The sequence below is a fragment of the Neodiprion virginianus genome, chromosome 3 (genome assembly GCF_021901495.1).
Source record: "Neodiprion virginianus isolate iyNeoVirg1 chromosome 3, iyNeoVirg1.1, whole genome shotgun sequence".
Taxonomy (NCBI): domain Eukaryota; kingdom Metazoa; phylum Arthropoda; class Insecta; order Hymenoptera; family Diprionidae; genus Neodiprion; species Neodiprion virginianus.
This window is the reverse complement of record NC_060879.1, coordinates 21612231-21636253: the sequence shown is the minus strand read 5'-3', so window position 1 is coordinate 21636253 and position 24023 is coordinate 21612231. Positions and strand designations below refer to the sequence as shown.

Genomic DNA, 24023 nt, shown 5'->3' with positions numbered 1-24023 from the left:
CCTCGCGTTACAATTTCAACTAGACATACGTCTCCATACATCATACTTACATCCTCCGCCTCGAGGACGAAGACGACGTCGTCTAGGAAGTAGAAGGCCTGTCCTAGGTCCCCTTCGCACAAGTACGGCAGTTTGCTCCACGCCAGACACTTGAGCCCAAGGGGGCTGAATACTCTGTCAATGAGGCTGGCTATTTGCCCTTCGAGGCCGTTTCCCTTTATCGGCAAGTACTCGGACGGTTTGTGGTCATTTCTTTCGCCCACTTCGACGTAGGGACTGAACGGAAGAACAATAGCGACGACGAGACGTCCACCGGGCGACAAGGTTGATTTCAAACGTCTGAGCAAGGTGTTCGGCTTGTCGCATCGGTCCAGTAGATTCAGGCAGAGAATCACGTCGAAGCTGCTCACCTCCTTGTGCCAATTATCAACGTCCAGCACCCTGGAGATGGCAGATATTCTCGTATTTATACACGATTTCGCGCAACGATCGTGCATCGAGCAATGATATAATCGAGACGTGAAAATTATTGGGGAGTAGGTGATTTCAACCCTTAAAATTTAACGTCGTCTTCGACGGACTACCGCTGCAGCTTCGAGCCCGACGTCGCGGTACGTAAAACTCCCATAAAGATCTACTTTAATCAAATCCCTCCCTCTCCGAACGTTCAACGACCACCGGCAATTGGCAATTGGCAATAGCACTAAACTTAGGCGAGTGGAATCGTCGAACTAAGTCCTAAGTGATTGAAACGACTTCAATTAAGATCTTGCCGCGCGATGGAGAACTTCGATGCTATAGCAGGTATATACAAGCAGCTCCGCTGCTCCCTAGCCGAAGCCCTTAGATTCGGATGCAACGACTGTTTTTCGGCTAACGAATGCGGGTAAGTAGATTCACGGTGAAACTGTTATTTCAGTATAACGATTGTCATTCTCGGTTAATAAATCCTTTCGTATTTCTCGTAGAATCGTTTGAAACTCTGATTTATCGGTTTTAAGATGAACTTATGAGGTTCAAGTTTGTAACGCAAACGTAACATTGCAGTATTAGAAAAAAATCTCATTATCACTGTTTGAAACTCACAATCAATGGATACCCCGAGAAACGAAATATATACTCATATTTCACAAACTTAGCTTCGTCAAAATATTTCTCACGTTTTCGGATATTAATTTTCTTTATGCTTTTTTTTTACAAATTTCAACCTCATACACGAACACTTGAACTTCTTCATTTATATCCTGCTGGATGATAATACCGATGCAGTGGTGATCCAGTCTTAATTACATGAAAAAACACACTTTTGTGACTTTTCCAATTTCCGAATCATGGTTCATGCAATGACTTACGTGAATCCTCTTCGGGCAAGGGTCCACCTCATCGGTGGCGATATCTCTGTGGCATAAACGTTGCCGAAGAGATGGGCGATGTGGGAAGTCGTCGCACCGTCGCCGGCTCCCAAATCAAGGAGCGAGTTCCACGATCCCGAGTATTTGCTGGCTGTCATTAGCTTCTTGAACTGATCTGACGAGAACACGTGCATGGAACCTCGGCCGAGCAGTCTGTGGCAGAAATCACAACCATCACGATAAACGTGATTATCTGTCAACTAAATAATTACTTATGAACTACACATGTATCAGGAAACATTACGCATATAGAATATTCAACGTGCGTCTTGATTCACAATTTTATATTTCATTAGTTTTAAAACCCTCGCTCGGGATTGGATGCCTAGTGTAGCTGGTTTTTGTGATTGTGCGCTCGCTTACTCGTCGTCGGTGTTTTACTAGATGACATAGGTGTAGAGGAGACTGGGGCACGACGGACTCCCTAAAAAATTCAGGCATTTGCTTCACAGTATACAAAATGAACACTGTATTTGTGCATGTGGCGCAAACCCAATCTGCCAACAAGATTTTTTCTATATAATGCTACAATTCACATTGACACATGCATGTAAGTATTACGTATTGTGATTTTACGACAATAAATTTCGTCAAAAAAACACCACAGAACAATCAGCTAATTGTAAGTGCTAACAGATTTGAAACACGACACACAGCAAATTTAGCTCTAATCGAATGACGTTATTGTCATGTATTCCTGTACATGTATACTATGCCAACTACTCGCCAATTGCAATTTGTTGATCCTGGTCGCTCGATTTTTTTTTTGGATTTAAAATGTTATCTGGAGCATACATATTGGTTTGATAGTACAAAACATAACGTTCTCAATAATCAAACTTGTAAACTTGAAAATTAGTCCAGAAGGTCAAAAGTTATCAGGTCAAGGACCTGGAGCGCCACGTCCTGGCGATCGAAATTCACCAGGTAAAGGACATGGAGCGCAGGAACTACGGAGCGCTGTTCCTGGAGGTCGAAATTCACCAGTTAAAGGATCTGTGGCGTAGAAACTACGGTGCGCTTTTCCTGAACGTCAAAATTCACCAGGTAGACAACCTGGAGCGCGGGAACTACGGAGTACTTGTCCTGGATGTTGAGTTTCACTAGGTAGTGGACCTGGAGCGTAGAAACTACGAAGCGCTTGGTCAAAATTCACCAGGTCAAGGACCTGGACAGCCAGAACTACGGAGCCCTTTCCCTGGAAGTCGAGTTTCACCAGGTAACGAACCTTGAGCGCAGAAATTACGGAGCGCTGGTTCTGGTGCTCGAAATTCACGGAGCGCGATTTCCGTACGTCCTCTCATCTGAGCGCTCATTTCGGAACTGAGGAATACTGCTCACTGATTTTCGTGGTCATAGATTCTCGAGCTCTGACGTCAGAATAGAAAAAATTTTCGGTGACGTCACTTTCCGGATATCCGAACATCCGAATTCGGTTTCAAACTTTAATATATAGATTTTATGGCTAGAATTGATGTTTTCCAACTTATTATACACTGCATTCTAATTCATGACTGAAATTCAATTTTGGACTCTTTAATTAATTTCATTTCTGTACAACAAAAGTTTTCAATTGTGGTTACTATGTCTATAGTTCTACTACCGATTTTCATTTCTTGCCATGACGGAATAATATAGTTCCGGGTTCAAAATAAAATAAAGTTTTCCAACTGTAACCAGAAAATCTCTAGTACGTCGTACGATTTTTTTTTGATTATAGTCACTCGTACTATTCATACCTATATTTTTTTGGAACTGACGAGATAACTCAAAGTTGGCGCAACAATAAATTGATGCTAAGGTCTTATTTAATTAAAGCAAATGTACCTACTCAATTGAACAGACCTAATGTTCAAATAATCGCCAATTGTATTTAACTACAACGGACGGGGAAGAACCTGATACGTATGCATACCCTTTTGGAGTAGAAATTATAGGGATTGCAACTTCTACGATATTTTCTTGCATAAAATCAAAAATATTTGAATTATACTAGATTTTTCCACTATAACTACAGCAGATGAAAATATTCTCAATGCAGGTATGTACGACAATTACCCACAACAACGAAGCTTTCAAATGACGTACCGATTAAAAATTGTTCTCTGCATGTTATTTTCTCGTGTTTTGGATTGAATGCAAGAATAAAGTGAAAATTCACGAAAACTGATTACAATCCTTTGTGACCTAGAAATCACAAGAGAATAACTATGCATCTTTTTTGAAAAATTTGACATACTTTCAGACATATACCCCAGATTCCAGATAACACGCTAACGAGCAATGTAAACACAAGTTCTTTAACTTGATGCACCGTGTGTTACAGTATATAAAAAACTGATATTCAGTAACGTTATTTATTCATTTTGTCAACGAACGCCTGTGCGCGCGGTTTCCTTAAAAAGGAACCTCCTCCCCCTCGCATCCTGGGTCGACAGGCACGAGGCTAACGCTTCCCTTGCCGGCAGAAGCAAAGCAGATTTTGATCGTGCGCATTCAGGAACCAAGTTATAAATAACCGAATCTGCTGTGGACGGTCCGCGCTTCGAGATGGCCGATGCCATCAATTAACGAGCACCTCGCCCTATTGAATAATAAACAAAAATAAAAGCCCCGCGAGTCGAGGTATAAGGTAGGTAGGTAGGTAGGTTGGTTGGTTGGTTGGTTGGTTGGTTGGTACCTACTACAGAAGACGAGTAAGAAGAAGACGAGGAGGATGAGGAGGAGGAAGGGTAGACGGCGTGTGTGTCGCGGTTCACGACTACCATAACACGCCGCGTATAGGAACATGTACAGGAAAGGTTTGGCTGCCGCATTGTTTGCCGACTGGTCCCCCCTTCACCCTTTCTTGGATATATACCCCGCACCTCTTTTCGCCCGCAACTTCGTTGTCGTTTATCCCGGAGGACGGGCGCACCACCACCTCGGTCTCTGGCTCTCTCTTTCCCTCTTCCCGGGCCGCCGCGGCTCGGAGGTCTCAGTTTTATTTATCTTTATTGTCGTATGCGCTGCATCGCCTCGGACACACACGTGCGGACCACAAATCAAGCCCCGTTGCATCGCACATACTGTCCTCGCTCCCCGCGTGCATCGACAATTAATTCGCCGCGTTTGCTCCCTCCTCCGTTATACGTATAGCTTTTCGGACTCGCAGAGCAGCTTCGATACCTTCGATCCCTCGCTTTTCGACCATTTTTCGGCATGCCCGATCCAACGCGCATACACGACTACCCGTTCGCCGATTATACCGCCATCCAGCTTCGACATCTCGTTTCGCACTATACATAAGGCATCTCTGACAGGATCGTGTGTCTGCAGCAAAGCCGGTATGCGACGCCCCCGCATCGACCGCAACCCGACACACGCGGTGAAACTATCGCTTGACGGGACTTCTTTCTACGACGAATGATCTTCTACTAATTTCGTCGCTAATTGCGAAATCCTGTCTGACACTCGGGGGAAAAACTGGTTGAAAACCAATATTCGGTAAATGACATTCGGACAAGGATGGAATTGAATAATTTTATAACGAACTGAATAATCCTCTCCCCCTTTTGCGCATCGCCGAACGCAGTCTACGAAACCTTCCACGTTTCTTGTCTCAACGAAGCCGATGAACGAGGTTCTTTGAGGGTACCTTGTAGTTCGGTTTATAGCATTATCCCCAACGGCGGCAAGCAGTCTGGACAGACGGGTCCAGTGCCGATATCGGAGTCCCTCTTTTCTTGTGCACACACTCGAAGCTCTACGTGTATTAATACGTGTGCATACCTCTTGGGCTCGTTTGCGCATCGCTGTACGTCCGCTTGCATATAAAACAAGCGCGATTAGCGACATAACACGAGGACTACAAATATTACATACAAATGTGTATCCCACGCTACACTGTTAAAAATGATTGTGAATTTACTACACATTTACCGTACAAAAGAGTTGCAAATTAACAAATTCGGTGCAGCGACGTAAATTGCTATGCATTTGTCTGAAATTTGCAATGAAAATTGTTGGTTTTATTAAAATTTATAGGAAGAACGCAAAGAAAGTAGTTTGAATTTACTAAATTTTGTAGTAAATTTATAGTGCTTGTAAATTGAGTAAACGGTAAATGTATGGTGAATTCACTGTTCCGTATTCGAATAAATGTAAATTACTAATTTTATTAGAAACAAAATTATTCCTCGTTTCTTAATCCTCAGCAACTGTAAAGCGATCGCCATACCGAAGAATCTCGACACTGAATTACGAGGATTTGGAACGATCTCGAATCCTCAGATATACAATAATTATAACATACCTACATATACACGTTAAATTACCGCATATGACTTGATCGCGGCGATCGCTTGCCCCGGACGTTTTAAATTCCAAAACCAGTTCGCTCGTTAAGCCGGTTGTAAATTGTATATTATTTCTTACATCGGGCCTGATCCGAGCGACAGTCTTCGAAGCAATGAAACATATACAAAGCCCAGATAAGCGATCGGATAGGTTAATATTATCACTAGATTACGCACAGTGTAAGCACGTAACGAGTTGTACCGATTACACAAACTCACACGCGTAGAAATTTACATCGTTAAAACACGATGCGTGTAAGGATACGTGTTCCTTATTCTGATTCCTTTATATCATAAGAATATAGCAATACATGCGCGTATAATAGCTCTGACGGAGAAGAAGCGAGCTGAAGAATTCTCGATGCAACGTGAGCAGGTAGTAGGGTGCGGGGGCGGGGGGAGGAAGGGGGTGGTGGTGGAGCAGGAGCAACAGCAGCCCCCGTGGGCCCAGGGCCGAGAGTCGAACGTCGGGATTTGCAAACAATAGGCTTCGGGGAGCGAGGATTCTTTAGATGGCGGCTGATACCCGTCGCATTTCCATATTATTGCTATTATTAGGTAAACGGTGGTCCAGCGAGGCGATGCGATCCGATGCGAGGTGGTGAGGTAAGGCAAGCAAGACGAGGCGCGCGCGCCTCTCCTTAACACCGGACCGAGGCAGGCGCCCTTATAGCTGTTTTATGAACCGGGCGCAAACAACAATAATCGATACGACACGGCACGGCACGGCCTCCAGAACCCCGAGAAGAACCTCGAGCTTCGGCTCAACTAAGCTCCTGCTCTCGTACATACATTGCTCCTTCCTGCCACCTTGTTTCGCTTGCTTCCCGCACTACCTAGTTGAACCCACGGGGTGTGCGGCGCGGTCAATTTTTTCCCAGATCTCGCAGGCGACCCATTCACTGAGATACATTTTCAGTTTTCAAAACCTATTTTCATTTTTTACCACAGTCGAAAAATATAGTTCTAGGTAGAAAATGAAAATTAGTTTTACAGCCGTTACCGGAAAGTCTAGTATCCGTTACTGTTCCTTCTCATTACGATCACTGTTACTATATTTTCTTGTAACTGGCGCGAAAATTTAACGCTTGTGCAACAATAAATCAATTACCAAAAAAGGATCGACGATAGCGCAAAATGGTTAAGCGTACCTCGTTTCTCGTAATTCCAACAATTTTCGAACGGTTTTTTTTAACGATACCTGTTTTACTGAATTTTTCTCAGTGTTGCATCATTCACAAGGTATCGCGTTCAGCGCGTTTGTGATTATACCTGCATACTTTGCGCTTACGGCAAAGATTAAATCACATGCCGAGTTATTCTGTGCGGCATCGTATCACCAGTAATTTAACATACATGGGATGAATTCGCCCTCAGTTATGCGATTCAGGGTAAATATTACCGGAATTGAGAGTAAATTTTGACGATCGATATTTGTTTTATTGTTCACGATTGGCCGACTCACTCTCGTTCAACTGTGGGCAAATGTCGATCGGAAAATGTAGCACGAGTTGCATAAATGCATGCGGATTTAGCCAGCGGTGTTAAATTGTCCATGTGACATTTCCAGGAAGCAACCCCGTATATAACAGTTCATTTTGCGATAATATTCGCCTGCGCGTAGGCAACCACGTCGCGGAACGCCACTGATATTCGATTTGCTGCATTTACGAGCGTGATACGACAATGCAGATGCTTACACACGGGCGGATCTAAGCTTACCTTATACCATGCACCGTTGCAGCATTTATGAAATAACTCTACGGGATGGGTATTTCAATCGTGAGATATTACGCCCTGTGACGGTGACTTAAACCGTGGAATCCGGTTGGAGAAATATCAGGCAATTTGAAGTGTATATTTTTCTAGTCTGCACTTTTAATTTCTGCATTTGCTATTCACGCAAAATTGCACGGATATTTTATATCCTATATGTGCACAAGCGCCGTGAAAGTAGGAATGTTGGGAGTGGATCTCGGATTGGTCCTGCAAAGGGATACCCACTTTGGACACCTGGCCGCACATGCGGGCTTATATCCGACCTAATGAAGCGAGTGACACGCGATCTGATTGGACTCTCGTTCAGGAATTTGCCCAGTCATCGTGACGTTCCGGGCACAGGTCGTGCACGGCTGTCTTCAGTGTAGGTATATTATAGTTTTGTAATACTTTGCATGTACTCCTTGATACATATGTGTGTGTACATAGGTACACAATGAGATGCAGAGCACGGATATGCGTGTATCTAAATTCTGATACAGCGACGTACAATAATGCTTCGTCGTCGTTAAATTGAACAAATGAATTCAAGCATTTAATATTTTCAGGTATACGTATCTTTAGGTACACGTGGTATATCAAAAAATTTAGAATACCTTCATATTTATGTTCGATGTATTATGAACAATTCGGACAACTATGTACATATGTATACAGCAGCGTAATGAATACACAAAAATTAATCTTTCAAATTTAATATCTCACGTTGCATGGGTATACTAAACGAATGGAACATATGACTATAAGATACATTGATTGATAAGAAAAACGTTTAACACACATGCGCAAGACCTACACAGGGGCAGATTAATTACCCTTGTAACAAAATCTCGACCGATGTATGAGTAAAAAAAAAATAAAAAAAACCGAACAAACGCAACATATTTTTGACTTATTCTCGGAACTTTCTTATGTCGTAATTTTATGATATTAATATTGATTCTTTTTCTGCGTTGCATTTTCCGAAAATTCGATGACAAAGATAAACTGGAAACAAAACCCTTTTGAAACAATCGGACCACCTACGCGAATATCAGCTGATATTTTGGAAAACCGTTTTTTTTTTGTTCACGCCACATTCTTTTTGTCGCTATCGCATGTATAAACGGTGTAAACGTAAGACCAGGGGACGTCTGTACAGTGCAGGATCGAAAGTGTCGAGGGACGAGAAAGGTTAGACCGGGATCGCGAAGTGGTAAAATAAGGAAACTAGAAATAAGGTATATGTACAAGGACGCGGGTGCGATACGGGGCCCGAGGAAGAAGCAAGAGCGGCGAGCGAGGTCACCCTTTGGTAGGTACATCGTTGGTGCACCCTTTCCTCCGTAGCCTCTTTGTCCTTCCGTTCCCCCGGCGTTTCGCGATCCCTTCTTCGTCTTGGTCCGGGCGATTATACAATCAAGAAACGCGGTGTTATATATTTCGATAGACGATGCACACACACACACACGCACACACACGTGGCTGTACGTAAAGCTATAACATATATACGTATATACATATGTATTCACTAGACTCTGTTTCGCGTGTGTAGTGCAGAGCTCTAGGATAAGGGTGAAGAGGACCGAGGGTGCAGGCGTGGTGACAATGTACGGTGCGTGAGTGTGTGTGTGTGTCTGTGCGGAGAGTAGGAAACGCGTCGTCGCCGTCGTATTTCCGCGGCCTCCCAGGTCGGCGAAAGAGGGGCGCGAAACGAAGTGCGCCCCCCAACTCCCGCGTTTTCCAGGGATCTCTCCGCGTCGAGAACCTAGCATCGGAGAGAGAGAGAGAGAGAGGGGAGATATATAGCATGCCCGGGAAGGTCCCGTGTATTTAGCATTCCCCCTACCCCAGGAGAGGACGAGAGTCGGGGGCCGCGGCGTCGGCGGCGGAGGCGTCTCGTTAGCTATACCCCTCGAGTTCTTTCCGTTTCATCTCGCGAGCGAGGCATCTCCGTAGGAAGAGGTAGGTGAGGAGTCCCTCTCCCCCCCTCTCCCATCCCCAACCCATCCTCCTCCCTCACCCTCCTATCAAGAACCGTTCCCTTTCCCTTTCCCGATACCTTGGAGCGTACCTCCACCCCCGCGCCGGTGGGGATGATGATGCTGGAGCGAAGGGGGAAGGGGGCGGACCCATGGACCACCCCAGGAAACCAGTGGAAGGGATGCCCCGCCTCTCGATAACGTGAATATATGCGGAGAACGAGAGGGAGAAAGTGGGAGAGGGAGAACGACGAGAGGGGAAGAAAGGGAAGGCGCAAGGGCGGGGGAACAATTATACACGCGAGGTTGCAAATGTCGCGCGCACGCTCCTCCACGTTCACCGTTCTTGTCAGCTGTGTTTTGCTCCTCTCATCGCGAAATTTCGCCCTCCGCGCTAGTTCGCTTGTGTGCGTGTGTTTCTAGCCGCGTTTTGTCGCGAGGGGTGGTGGTGGCGGTAGAACGCGAGGGGGAGGGAGGAGACGGGTGGACGGGATGCGGAGGAGAGAAAAATAAAGAGGGCCGGAGGGAGGGACGGAGAGTGAAAGAGAGAGGGAGTGCGAGAGAAATGGGCGGCGGAGCAACGGTGGATACGAGGGAGATGGCAGATTCTTAAACGGGATCGTTATGCCAGTCTCACACGTAGACACACGTACAGTAGCTCACACTCATGCGTCACTCCGCGCGCATGGATAGATCGGGGGTTTGAAAAACGATGAATATACCTAGGCGCACCATGCGCAATTAAAACCCCGTCTCACGTATGAGCATCTTGCGACGAGTCTTCTTTCCATTTGCACGGCAGCTTTATACAGGGTTCGCAAACGAGCAAACGACGCTGCGGGCTTTAAAATCTTGCAAACCGTGGATTAGATCATCCTGTCAAATTCCAGGGATTCAGACTTCAAAAATCTGGCGCATTTGGTTCGAGCAAAAGAGCTACTAGCGGGTGCCGAGAGACGAGTTCAAGATCATCGATAGCCAGCGTGCGACACGAATGTAACATCGAGAGGCTCGGGACAGAGTCTCGCGCCATAAGCGTACAACGTGCATTGGTTATAGGTATAAAAGAGGGTAGACGAAGTTCTGAAAAGTAGAAGCGAGTGGGCAGAGGAGGGGAATGAGAAAGGAAGGCGAGCGCATCTATCTATCCGTCTGTATCGTCTGTCCGTCTGTCTTGTCCTGTCTTTCCTTCTGTCGCGCTGCTGTCTTTGGCCGCGCGAACGAGCGTAAGCTGCCGGCTACCGCAGCCCGAGTTATACGCGTGCAATGTGTGCACGCATGCCCATGTATGCGCGAGTCGAGACGCGGCGAGAGGGAATCTCTCTACACGACTACCCAATCCCGGGTCTACCGCACCACCACCATCACCGCTCGTCTTTCTAACTTTTTACGGATCGCTAAATACGACTCTGATTGGACCGCCGCGCTTTCATATTATTCGATTTATGTCGACAATGCCGCCGACCGTTCCGACGCTTCTTCGTTCCTTCTTCTTGGCCGTGGTCTTCTTCTTCGTCTTATTTCTATACTGCCAACCTGAAACAATCCGCGTGCGCTCCGCGTCACGGCGGCAAGTTTTAAATAACCACGACTATGGACGCGACGAGTCAGAACAGAGGAAAAAAAAAAAAAAGAAAGAAAACTGCACAAATTATTGAAATTGTAAAACTGGGATTTCTCGGATCGAGCGTAAGTTTGCGATATGAGCTGGAGACGAACGTTGCACACGATTATCTATATTTAACAAACCAAGGTATGTTGTGCGTTTTTTCACGAAGCGTGAAATCGAGGTTTGGGTCGCGTAATGTCAGATTTGTTTGCGACTGCGCATTGAAAACACGCGTGAAAGAGCGCGTGAAACATGCTCGCGTCGAATAAATTCTTTAACGTACGTAGGCATCGTCTGTTTCACCATCACTCATCTTGACCGGCCACACCGGTGAGCTATCTCTATTCTCTGATATACACATACCCTGGGGCACGCGCCTGCCTAAAAAAGAGAGTCTACGATATCGGTGCTCTTATACACACATTCTAGACCCTGCACGTTTCGTTCGCCGCGCCGGACCAAGACGCGGTTTTACTACTGGCGATATGAGCGACGCGTCAGCCTCTCGTAAGGCGTTTCGTCATTGATACTGCTTATATCCATCCTGGTAGGCACAGGAGTAGAGGAATACACCTGTGAGAGGAATACGCTGATTCATTCGTTCCTGACTTCAGAAGTATATCAATATTGATCTCGACAACTTGCGCTTTTTTCACCGGCAAATGGAAAAGTTCCATTACAGATCGGCCTACATTATAAATCGTCCGTTGGTTGGGTACAATAACTGCGACACAGCTGTATATCTAATCATGTATAAATACCTACAACAGGCCTTAGTAATAACATGGCGAGATGAGAAATCCGCCATTTTGAGTTTCGTCCTCGCAAAGTCTGCGGGACAATTCGTCGGTGGAATCTGAAAGAGGAGGAGGGTTCGCGATAGGGTTGATTAGTAATTAAGAGAGCGCAGTCGCGGAGTGTTTCGGCTCGCCCCAGGCGCCGCCCCTGGTTTAATTACTGGTCGACGTCAGCCCGAACGACGACGAATCTGAGAAGAAAGAAGAGCCTCGAGAACCGGGAGGTCCTTCGTTCCTTCCTTCCCTCTCGTCTCTCGCATCTGTATCATCAGAGGCGCAGGCGTCCCTCATCATTCTAGTGTAACCTACATCATTTATACATATGTATATGGTTGCGATATAACTACGGAAATGGTGACACGTTTGGAAAATGATACTCCTATCAGGGATGGCGGTTCAAAAATATCTAGCTATTTTATATTCCGACCATCGGTCGAGCTCTCACTAGGATGGTTATCTGAAAATTTTGTGCAGAATAGAATAATTTCTTAATTCCTATTTCTTAATTAGACTTTAAATCTGTTCAATTATTCGATTCACGATTAGAATCCGATACTGAGCAAGTGTGGATACAAGTTTTTCATATTTGGTATATTTGACCGTTCGAAAATTATGGAGGTTACCTATACATGAAAGCACCTCTGCACCAGCTCAAATTAGGCGTACTAAATTTGGCCACATGTGGTAACGAGTTGACTAAAAACAGCACAACTATACGTCCTATAGAATATTGCAACGTGTAAGAAAACGTTCGATACCTCTCAAAGTCGTATATTACTGACCGAAAATTTCGTCAGAATTGGTATCATACACTGAGAGAAATTTTTAGTTCCGGTTACCGCTCAGTCTTTAACTATTTTCATTTTTTACCACGATCGAAAAGTATAGTTCTAGGTAGGAGATGAAAATTAGTTTTCTAGCTGTTACCACAAAGTCTAGGATCCGTTACTATTCTTTCTCCTTACGATCACTATTGCTATATTTTCTTGTAACTGGCGCAAAAATTCAACGCTTGTGCAACAATAAATCAATTACCAAAAAAGGATCGACGATAGCGCAAAATGGTTAGGCGTACCTCGTTTTTCGTAATCCCAACAATATTCAAACATTGTTTTTAACGATACCTGTTTTACCGATTTTTTCTAGTTACTGTAAGAAATGAAATTTTTCTCAGTGTAGGCAAAATTCCCCGCTTTAGATTCCCCCTGACTTCCCATATCCCTCGGTTTCCAGGCTCGGTTGTCCCGAGGTCCTGCAGGCTTCTGTCGGAGGTGGGTACGTTGCGCACCCAGGAACGCGACGCGGATCACCGCGGTGAGAGGTAGCGCATGCGCCCCGTCGCGTTAATTACGTCTGGACCGGTGCAGCAAGGGATACGTATAGAACTACAGCTAGCTCACCACCACCACAACCACCCAGTCCTCGAGGATACGACCGGCAATTGGAGGACCTCCGACGATACGGAACAGGGTTGCTTTTCCGCCTGTGTGTGAGGGTGTGACGCCGAGGGCGACCGCGCAAACGCGTTAATGATAATTACTGACCGCCAGCCAGGACCAAGCCCAATCGAACGCTGGGAGGAGCCGCGAGGGAATCCCAGGGATAAAGTGGGGGAGGCCAAGGGGGACACGGGGATGGGATTACAGGGCTGGGGTTCGGAATCCGGATGAGGATAAGTGCCCAATAACTGGGACAACGGTTATGGCTCGGCACCTTTCGCGAAAGCCTAAATTCAGTTCTGATTAGGTATAACGAGATGCGGAGGAGCCGGGTAATGCAGCCCCGTGAATATACCTTATATACACTGCTACAGGATCATTTCTGAAGACGATTTTCTTTCGAACTATATCAGAGCATTATTACCCAAGGGATCTGAATAAAAATTCACACCACCAATGAATTAAGCCTCTACTGTATGGGATTTGATTTTATTACAATAATTCCCACGTTCGTGTGATTCAAGTTTCCGCGAGTTGGGAGGAATGAATTCAATCACGAGAGAAAAGATGGGATATGATAGAAATGCCGAAACAAATGCAAAAATTCTTCAATTTTCAAGTTGTTGGTGGAATCCATACACAAGTCGTTTCAAATAGAAGAAGGCGTCGCAATAGTCTGGATAACGCGAGGTGTTGACAAAATCGCAAAACAACTTTTGAACTACTGTATAATTCCGATTGACGCAATTATAAGATTCATTAGGGGGTGAAAATACTCTCAAAACTGTGCTTGATAAGATGCTTGAACATAAAAAAATGAAAAAAACATTCAGACCGCGATGTTGGTATCCTGAATATCGGTTCAATTTTCATATAGCAAGGTGTACACATACGCTTAAACGTTTTTGTAGAAATGACTATACAATCAGTACCTACATCAGAATAGCATCAACTGTAATTGTAAAATAGAATATTAATTTTTCTGAGACCTTCGTGTATTTCAGGGTTGCGATCGGTAGAGCCATGCCATTGTTTTTGCGTACGATTCGTGGTGGAATTTTTCCCCTTTCGCTACCGCGGGGTTGGCTACTGAAGGAGGCACGTGTTTCTGTCGTTTCTGGAAATTACGAATTCCATGGCGTCGCGTCGTGTCCGATACTCGACCCGACAAGGGCGCGCTCGAAACGGGGGCGGAAGAGAATCGAAAGGGCAGGGACCATTCGGGAGACGTTTCCGAACCCGAGTCGGAAAGAAAAAGCTGAAGAAGAAGAAGACGACGACGAAGAAGGAGAGGAAGAAGAAGAAGAAGAAGAAGAAGAAAAAGGAGTAGACGAAGAAGAAGAGTATAATATATAGGAATACCTGGAGAGGGAACAGAGACTGGTTTTCGCACCGGCATTAATTCCGCTCGCGGTCTCGACGGCATCGGTGGTCTTCCGTTCTCATTATAATCGTATTTATAAGGCCTTCCACCTGCACCCCGGCATCTAGCGCGTAAATCGGCACCCACGTTGTGCGTATGATCAATTCACTCGAGCACATCACCGTGGGACCACTTCTAAAATATAAGGGACAAAATTTCAAAGGTCACCTACGCAACCTTAACGACAAATGTTACCGAGGTTCCGATTCGTCAAGTTCGATCAGAAACTTAGGTTGCTGATTATACCGACATTGAGATTTGATGGTAAATTTCTGAGGAGCGAATGAAACCTGAGTGGCTGTTCGAGGGTACGAAACAGCGAAGCTGCGGCCGAATATTGCATCGATATATTCGTTCACGATTAGAACTCTTTTCAACCAAGCTTTATTGATCGCAACTTTGGAAGTTGAAGACAAGCAAGCTGCACGTTGACGAAGGAGACCAACTTTCGACGGTCTAATGCCCTAATCATCCCGGGTTCTGGATGAGTCAGGAACGGTGGACTAGAAGGATGAGATGAAGAAGCAGAAGATGAGGAGGAGGAGGAGAAGGAGGCGGAGGAGGAAGAGGAATCAGAGGCGGCAACAGCAGGTGGTGCGCGGAACTAAACACTACCTGCTGCTGCTGTTCACCGCACAAAAACCTGGCTACTGGTTTCGCTCGTTCTCCTGATGCGCCTCGCTCTTGGACTCCCGAGTTACGCTATTCATGTGGAGCTATTACTCTGGTTGAACAAACCGCTGGATTTTCGCAATTGTTATATCAACACCTGCATCCACATGTGTTTTTAATTTTTTCTCCCTTTCTTGCATCATGATATTTTTACCGGTTCTTTGACGAATTATTTCCAATTTGGTGAACAATGATAGAAAATAATGTCGATTTTTCTTAAAAATAGTTAGAATATCCGTAAAGATGGATAGAAGAATCGTCAGAGATATCTTCGTGGTTGTACAAGAATTACAAAAAGTGGTGATTCAAGAAGTTCCGTTGTTTATTGAAAAGGTATACGAACAAGTTTTGCCGATCCGTATTTTACTATTCCATTTATATGTATAGTACAGGCTCACTTGTAAAGAAATTATGCGATGGCTACACGAGGATCAGGTTGAAAATATTGACCTGGCTATTAAGGGCAGTAATTAACAGATACAAGAATGTGTATTTATTACTTGGAGGCTGCAATCAATTTTAATTGGCTTCTGAAACTCCTCCGCATGGTTTACGGGTCTGCGCCTGTTACATTTCTTACATTATAGAGGGGCGTGAATAAGTCCTGCTGCGAGGGTGTTGAAAATCCGAATGCCACATAACGATTCATTCGGAGGGAATGAAAAGACGGATGATTGGGAAAAAGTCAGGATTATTTGTGTGCGTGTCCCAATTTCAAATTCACACGCAATCAGAGACATTTATACCCTAACAGATGCATGTCTAATTAACCCTGAATAACCGCTGATCAAATCAGCCTGAATTTAATAACGTTAACGTAACGAAACATCATGGAAAAATGGTTATTGCGCAATTTTAGAATAACTTTCAAGAAGTCGACCTTTCAAAATAACAGTATGTTTTGTTTACGATGGTTTACTAAATTTCAGAAATTCTTAAAGGTGCGAAGTAACGATCTTGCCTAAACATGCATCGTTACCGTAACGGTACTAACTTCATACTCATCTGATCAACGGATCTGTATAATAGGTATAATTTAAGGACGTAGAGATATTTGATTATCGATTTCACACCAATCTTTCACCATTTCAAACAAATCAAAAACAACGTATTTAGTTGATCATTGGAATACGAAAAAAAAGATTGTGAAAATTACTTATCATTGAAATGAAAAAATTCAAAGACTTTGGGGCAGGGGATTTAGAAGTGAGATAGAAGCTTGGTGTTTTGATCTAAAATTCTTCAGCATTTATATTGAGACATTTTAGCCCAGGGGAGCAACTAAGATTGGCCTAGTGTACATATTCACGGACCTCGCACACTTTCAATTTGGTATTGGTGATACAAGTCATAGGTACTTATGCACACGAATACTCGGAGGTGCGCGCAGGTTGTTATTATCGCTTTATTATTATGATTTGAATAAAAGAAAATTAAGATTTTGACGAGCGAAGACCGCGCCTCACCATGAGTATTAACAATTATGAACCGACGATGATCCGTCCTCGTGTGATAACACAAAATGAGTAGTAAGGAGAAAACATGCAGCGTATATACAAGGCAATCACAATACCGTACCATACTTCTACACCTGTACATACCTGCAGTAATTACGCAAATCGCTGATTCTTAATGTTTGAATTTCATAACGATTCAAATTTGGAATACGGACAGCTATATTATTAATACTGTATACACAAATGTATCGCAGAATGTATTGCTCAAAAAAAAGAAATAAGTAAAAAAATTTCTCTATTACATAGACCCTAATTGGATTGCGTGATGTAGTATACAATAAACATATAAAATAAGCCTTTGATTCGTTGTGCATTTTGAATCAAGTATTTCTGAACATTCCACTACAAATTCAATAGCGAAACGAACGAAAGCGAGATAAAAATTTATCGTTGCGTAAAATATGATTCCATAGAAAGTTCCGCGACCGTGTAAGTTGGGTTGTCTGCACGTCTGACGCAGAGCATGTGACGCTTCAACACTATATATATATTTATTAATAGTTACTATGTGAAAAATGCACCACACGATTAATGGGTTTGGATTTTGCCTGGTTTCGAAAAAAATCATAATCCAATTCAATCCGCAGACCTGATATTATTATAACGTGTCGAATGGAAGGCGACAACGTACATTCGGGTACGTTACAGTAGGTAGCAAATGGATGGGGCGGAGGTGGAGGCGGAGGACCGATGATGCAGAGGTTAATCACTGGCGTTAGTTTTTAATAAACGGTTCAGAGAGAGGCGATCCCCGAAGCAGCTCCCTAAAGAGCAACGCGAGCGAGCTCGATCATCAATAACATCTTCGGTCCCGCGAGCCTTCCTCGTGATCCTGCAGGTCTCTCTGACACAGCTACAGGTTACAGCAGTAGTCGACCGACCGTGCGAGTTCCTGTGCCTGTGTGTCTCGTACACACGGGTTAAACTGTAAGAGCCACTCGCTTCTCGACTCTGTTGCAGGAACTATGCACACACAGGCTGCGATGGTAACCTAACCGAAGATCGTATCTCCGTGGTTATTAATTAACCGTGTATGTATACCGTAAAGGCGCGTACGTCGTCCGGAGGATGAGTAGAAGAAAGCCTTCTTTCATCACCTCGCGAGGTATCGAATATGTGTGCGTAGGTGCTTCTATATACCCCTAATTCCAATGCTCCGGTGTACGTTGCGTTACACTTGTGTAGTTTTCACCGCAGGATTCGTACCGTGAAAAGGACGATATGCACAAGTTTTATATACCCGATACATGTGTTAGATATTTTCGATAATTTGGATAAATGGTGAACTTGTTAACATGCAGGTTTTGAGATAAGCTTGTTTAAGTTTCGCTGACGTTCGATTAACTTACCCGTTGATCGAGGTGCGACTGATGAACCATGACAGGGCAGATTTCGCGAACGAGTGCCAAGTTTGCAAGAGTAGCGAGTCCGATCTCTCGGCCGACTTCTCGAGGAAAACACTGGCAGCTTCATCCGGCTCATCGTTGTTCGCTCCGACTCCCAGTGGCACCCAGAGATTGCGAAGATCCTCTCGTATCCGCGTTTCGTCCACCTTGTACCACTGCACACCCCGAAAAAACTTGTTAGCTCGTTTGCAGTTGAACATTATATTTATTTTTTTTCAAATTTGAACCGTTTTTCACTCAGAAATAGAATCCTTTTTTAACACAGTTTATACCGTCCTCGAATACAGTTAAAATATCGCCATTTGTATCGTCGATTGAGATCGTCCTTTTTTTTTTCCTTCTACAAAAATGATTTTCAAATTAGATCCCATAAACTTGATCGCTGCGGTATAAATTATAAGGCTGAATCAGCGATGCGAAATTATATATTAAACCGTTGTAAAAGTCGATTCTCCAACGGTTAACGAGTGTTTTATATATTACAATTACAGAAAGCACGCGCTGTATTCTCGGGTTAATTTTGTTGACTGACGATGATCAGTTAAACATACGAATAGATCGCGACGATGCTCAGAGGATAGTTCCTAATTATTAATTAAAATTGAAAGAGAATCGGAATGGCAATACGACACAGCCGCGTCAATGATTGGATTAGATTGTTGTTTGTTGCCGTGCGCGGCGGTATATATTAGGTATAATAACCAATTATGCGAGATATCCGCAGCGGGGATTGGGGAACGAGTCCAATTGAAAGGTAGCGGTTAGTACACTATACGGTATATACATAATATCCCGGCAGCTCTCGGCTAATCTGCGCGCTGCGGCAGCGGACGTTGAAATTAAACGAAATTGTAATCAACGCGAGTTTTTGTCTCGTTCAATCTGCGGCGCTCACCGAGCCGCCGGGGGGGGGGGGGGGGGGAAGGCGAGGGTAATTAGGCGAGCTTTCGCGCTTCGCAACGGGGGACACTTGTTGCGTTCCCTCGATCTCTCTTTCTTCGTCTCTCTTCGTCCGACCACCTAGGCCGAGGAGAGAGAGAGAGAGGCAGAGAGAGAGAGGGAGAGAGTTTCAGGGAGAGCCGGGAACCCAGATGAACAGACGGACGACCGGAGGAGAGTAATTAACGCCTCGCGCCAGGTGTGCCGACCTAAGGAGTTGTTTATGGTGCGTGCCATGCCCGTCCAGGAATGCTGCGTACCACCGGGTCTCCTCGCGATCCTTATACTTACGTGGTAAAAACACAGGAAATTACTCTTGCCGCGGCACTTCCGCAATGCCGCTGTACCGCTGCCTACTCACGTCGCGTCGCTGATCGTGAGCCAGGCGAACGATTATCGCAATCGTTGTCGGGACGATTTTTATTTTGCTACGTAGGTATACCGAGATGAACGGTGAAACTCGACAGGCTGCAGAGTTACCGACTGCGCATGCGCGAAATAATTCAACTCTATTGGTCGGTCAGACAAAGCAGGGGAGCCAACTTACTCGATACTGGGTATGAATTGTCCAACCTTTTCGTGTCAAGAGACGAATTAAAATTATGTTGGTACGATGACTCATCCGTCGACAGAGATTCAATGATATAAATTTGCCAAACGTTCCCGAATCACTGCATCAACTATTCGTGGTGTACTGGACCAGAAAAACTGTATCACCTACGCAACCTCGGCAAGACGCGTTTGACAGCTAAAACTTGAGGTGGCCGGCTTGCGTGAAAATTCAAAAATGATCGCGCATGCGCAATCGGATGCTAAATCTACTAATTGTGAGTTTCACCATTTTCTCTTGGTATAAATACACTTATAGTACACATGTGTATGCGATGTGGTGCACAGTTGAAAAATTCGAGTCTTTTGCACGAAGGATGCATTTTCTCATCGGAGCAGTCTGCAACTGTATAGTGAAAAAAGGGGAAAAAAAATGACGAAATTATTTGAAATTACCAGGCAAATTATACAATTGTTTTCTACCAAGAGAATAATTATTTTGCACTGATTGTGAGACTCCTTTAACTCATTTTCATGGCAATCGATGTACCAAAGTAGGATGTATAATAGGTTCGAGAATATTCGAATTACCTTCATTCATATAATTACAATAATCATTCTCTTCGATCTGACAAAATTAAAACCACAAGTTACTAAATAAAAGAGAAAACTAGTTACGACATGCGCATTATTTTCCCAATTTGTCAACCATAAATAATGCAGTAGACAGAAAATGTTACACGGAAAATGAGGGTACTGGTTGAACCGAGTAGCCTGCAAGTACAAACACACACACACACACACATGTATAAAGGACTCGGACAAGGGAAATCGCCACGGCTAATGACGCGAAGAGGAATGCCCGGGTTTTAAAGTAGGCGAGCTACTGCACGGCAGTAGCAACGCTGCAGCCATTTGTAACACGCCGGAGGTAAAATATCTCGGACAGAAAAACAGGAATCAAAGTGTGATGATGCCTCCGCTGGGCACAATTAGTGCACGACACATGCTGCGGCGCTGTAATTAAAATTATTCTACGTCCCGCCCCCCTGTTTACTTTTACATATACATGCATCCATGTAGGTGTGGCTTTATTCGGCTCCGGGTTATTTATCTTGACCGTGCTCTTCTTCCATTTTATACATTGTCATCCCGCAATGTCCGGTATAGCTATAGAAGGGTGACGAATTTTTATTGTACGTGTATAATTACTCGGGGTGTATTGCGTACACTTGATGATACACTCTGATAATAAAAAAATTGTAATTTGTAGCAGTTTTCTGTACGCAAATAAAAGTTCAGTAAACGGGGAATCTGTGAATAAAATTCAAAATTATAATTCCACGGGGATTCTGTAACTTTTCAGGTAACATAGAAACTTTGTCGGGTGCATAATTGGAGACAATATTTTTCTCTATTAACAAAAGACAGTTGAAGCGTTGATTTTATCAAATATATTTGGAATCATTTCGAATATCTTATGCATTTCTCATGGAAGGGATTGAAGATTTGAGAAAAATTTTCATTACACATCGGTTATTTAAGGATTAAAGAGAATAATAATAATGGTAGCAATCATAATGAAATGAACTCGCCGAAAACATTCCCTAACAGTGAGATTCCCAAGTTTTCCATATTTTTCCAAGAAGTAAACAGCCCGGTGAACAGATTTCAATGAAATTTTAAACGGACGGTTCGATTTCCAATTTTATTTTTCTGTTGATATGTTGCAGGACGTTTAGAAAAAAAGGAAAACGATTTTCAAAGCATGGAATAATATACAATTGCTTCGTAGTAATCGTTCAATTAGCGTAACCACTGTTAGCTACGTTCCATTTGCATCAAATTTACATGGTTAATTTTTTATGAAAAAACAAAGTCGATGTCTTTGCACTAGGTTCAAAGTTTTGTTCTTTCACCGAAATTAATTATGGCTAGCAGTGATTTCGCTAATCGAGAGATTACTATAAAGAACAATTGTTTAAAAAATTTCTAATTTTGCAAATGGTGTTTTTTTTTTTTTTTTGTGCAACGGCCTAAATCGCACAGAGGGAATAAAAATGAAAATAGTAATGGTCTGGAATGCCCGAGGTACAAAATTAAGAAACCAATATTTTTGCAGTAGAAGAATTCTCGCATTCGCTATCCAATGCAGATTTTTTTAGGTGACGAATTTCCGCCCAAGAGGAATACACACTCGATAAGTTGAAAAAATAAATATAACGGTTGAAAATCGAATTTTAAATGAAAACAACTCGAATGACTGAAATATTCTTTAAAACAACGAGGAATCAATCGAGGAGTTAACTAAAATCCTTGGAAGTCTACGTTGCGAATGATTTGAAATCACGCGACAAGGCTGAAGAAACGATACGGCAAGCGTTGAAGATCCTGAAAGTCGTTGTGTAAGTATTGCGATAAACGCCAAACGGTTCCAACTCATTGATATTCTATTGACGTCTATCTTATCACGCGCTGTCATTGATATCCAGCGTTTCCCCAGCGTTCTCGATGATTTCGAGTGATTTGTCGGGATTTCCCGTGATCCCCGTCCGACCCGGGAGTCACTGAGAAACGCCAAGAATGCAGAGGAAATCATCGGAAATCAGGAGTAGCGTTGGAATTCATTCGACGGATCACTCGATGAATCGAATCGTTAATTTGATTATTCCAAGCGATCGGTTCGCGTCGCCGCGTCGGTGATGGTGGAAAGGCGGCGATAGAATAGCGAACGACGTACGCGCAGAATGCGCCATGGCCACGTACCAACACGCCGTAGGAATCTCAAGAGCTCCACTTACGGCGGTCAAACATCCCTACAATTCGCCGCCCCGAGCGGCGTAAACGCCGCGGCGTTGTTTATGGTTCCTCGGGTCGTGCCCCGTTCCCGGTTTCCCTCACACGTGGTCCAACCAACGCCTGCGAGGCCACGTGGATCTGGTGCAGTGCACCCTTTCGCCTCGTTTTATGGATATGCAACCGATGTCCGTCGGGGCGCGAAGCGCCAAGAAACCGCGTTCATCGCTCAACGAAATACCCGACGTATCGGATCCAAGATTATATGTTCCTGGCCTTCGGGACGTCCAACGATTATTCCAATACAACGCTGTGCAATTAATCCATTATTCGGCAGCTTCGATTAATCGGTTGATCGAAGCAGCCTTGTAAAAATTATGCAGGTCGATTGATATGTGAATCGAAATCGTCGATCAATAGATTAATTAGAAAAACTATCGATCGATTAATCGAGGAAACGATTAATCGAAGCTGCCGATCGCATAGCAATAATTTCGAACGATTCCATCGTATCTCTTTACACGATTTTATGCGATATAACAGGATTTCACACACTGACTCTCCTTTTTACTTCACAAATCCTTCGTAGGTATACGCGGTTTCAAATATTTTTCTAACGATTTCAAGTGCACGGTGAAAAATATTCTCTAACGACTTCAAATCGATGAATATAACTGAAATGCATATAACGCTATTGACCATATCTATAAACGGCAAAAAGAAAGAACATTAGAATGTAATCCCCCAACCTCGCCCCCCCCCCCCCCCCCCCTCGCACCGAATGTTTTTAATCAACTGCTTTTTTTTCTCTGACCTTTTACGAAGAATTCATAAAAAAAAAATAAATAGATTTTTGTGTACAAATTCAATGGTTACGTAATTTTCTTGTTGTTTTTTTTTTTAACCACCGATCTCTTTATATTACACTACATGACAAATTCAAGGTTTATACAGATAGTGGCTAATAGAAATAGATGAAAACATTCGAGAACTCTTCGCCGTGATCCAATTATAATTTTTCTCTGACTCAAATTCGAACAAGATATAATCTAATTTGACTATCCAACGAATGAAGATCCTAATCAACCGGTATTCGAAAGCACGTTTATCATCCATTTGATGGTCATGGGACAGAGCATGTGAAAGCAAATTATTTTTAAAATTGCGCTTTTGCACAGGGGAACTTTTATTCTTGACGTTCCTTACCGCCACAAATTTCCTGACTCTTCCCTGACTTCCAGGTTTTCCCTGATCAGCGGTTATCATGAACAGGGACTACGGACGTAGAAGTTTAAGAACCGGTAATCCAAAAATCGCAAATTCAGACGGTAATTACGGAATCACGACTCGCGCAGTGTCGCACCAATTATTCTTCGTATGTATAAAA

General features: G+C 43.8%; 1 protein-coding gene across 3 annotated transcripts in view; it reads right to left on the bottom strand.

The window, feature by feature from the left end:
• Positions 1-24023, bottom strand: part of LOC124301422 (protein-L-histidine N-pros-methyltransferase) — a 33195-nt gene that overhangs the window by 4903 nt on the left and 4269 nt on the right. For all 3 annotated transcript variants that reach the window (XM_046756427.1, XM_046756426.1, XM_046756425.1), the window contains exons 2-4: positions 18296-18507; positions 1353-1565; positions 51-441 (exon numbers count right to left, since the gene is read on the bottom strand). In XM_046756427.1, coding sequence (XP_046612383.1) covers positions 51-441; positions 1353-1565; positions 18296-18507 — 816 coding nt within the window. The remainder of the gene's footprint in view (positions 1-50; positions 442-1352; positions 1566-18295; positions 18508-24023) is intronic.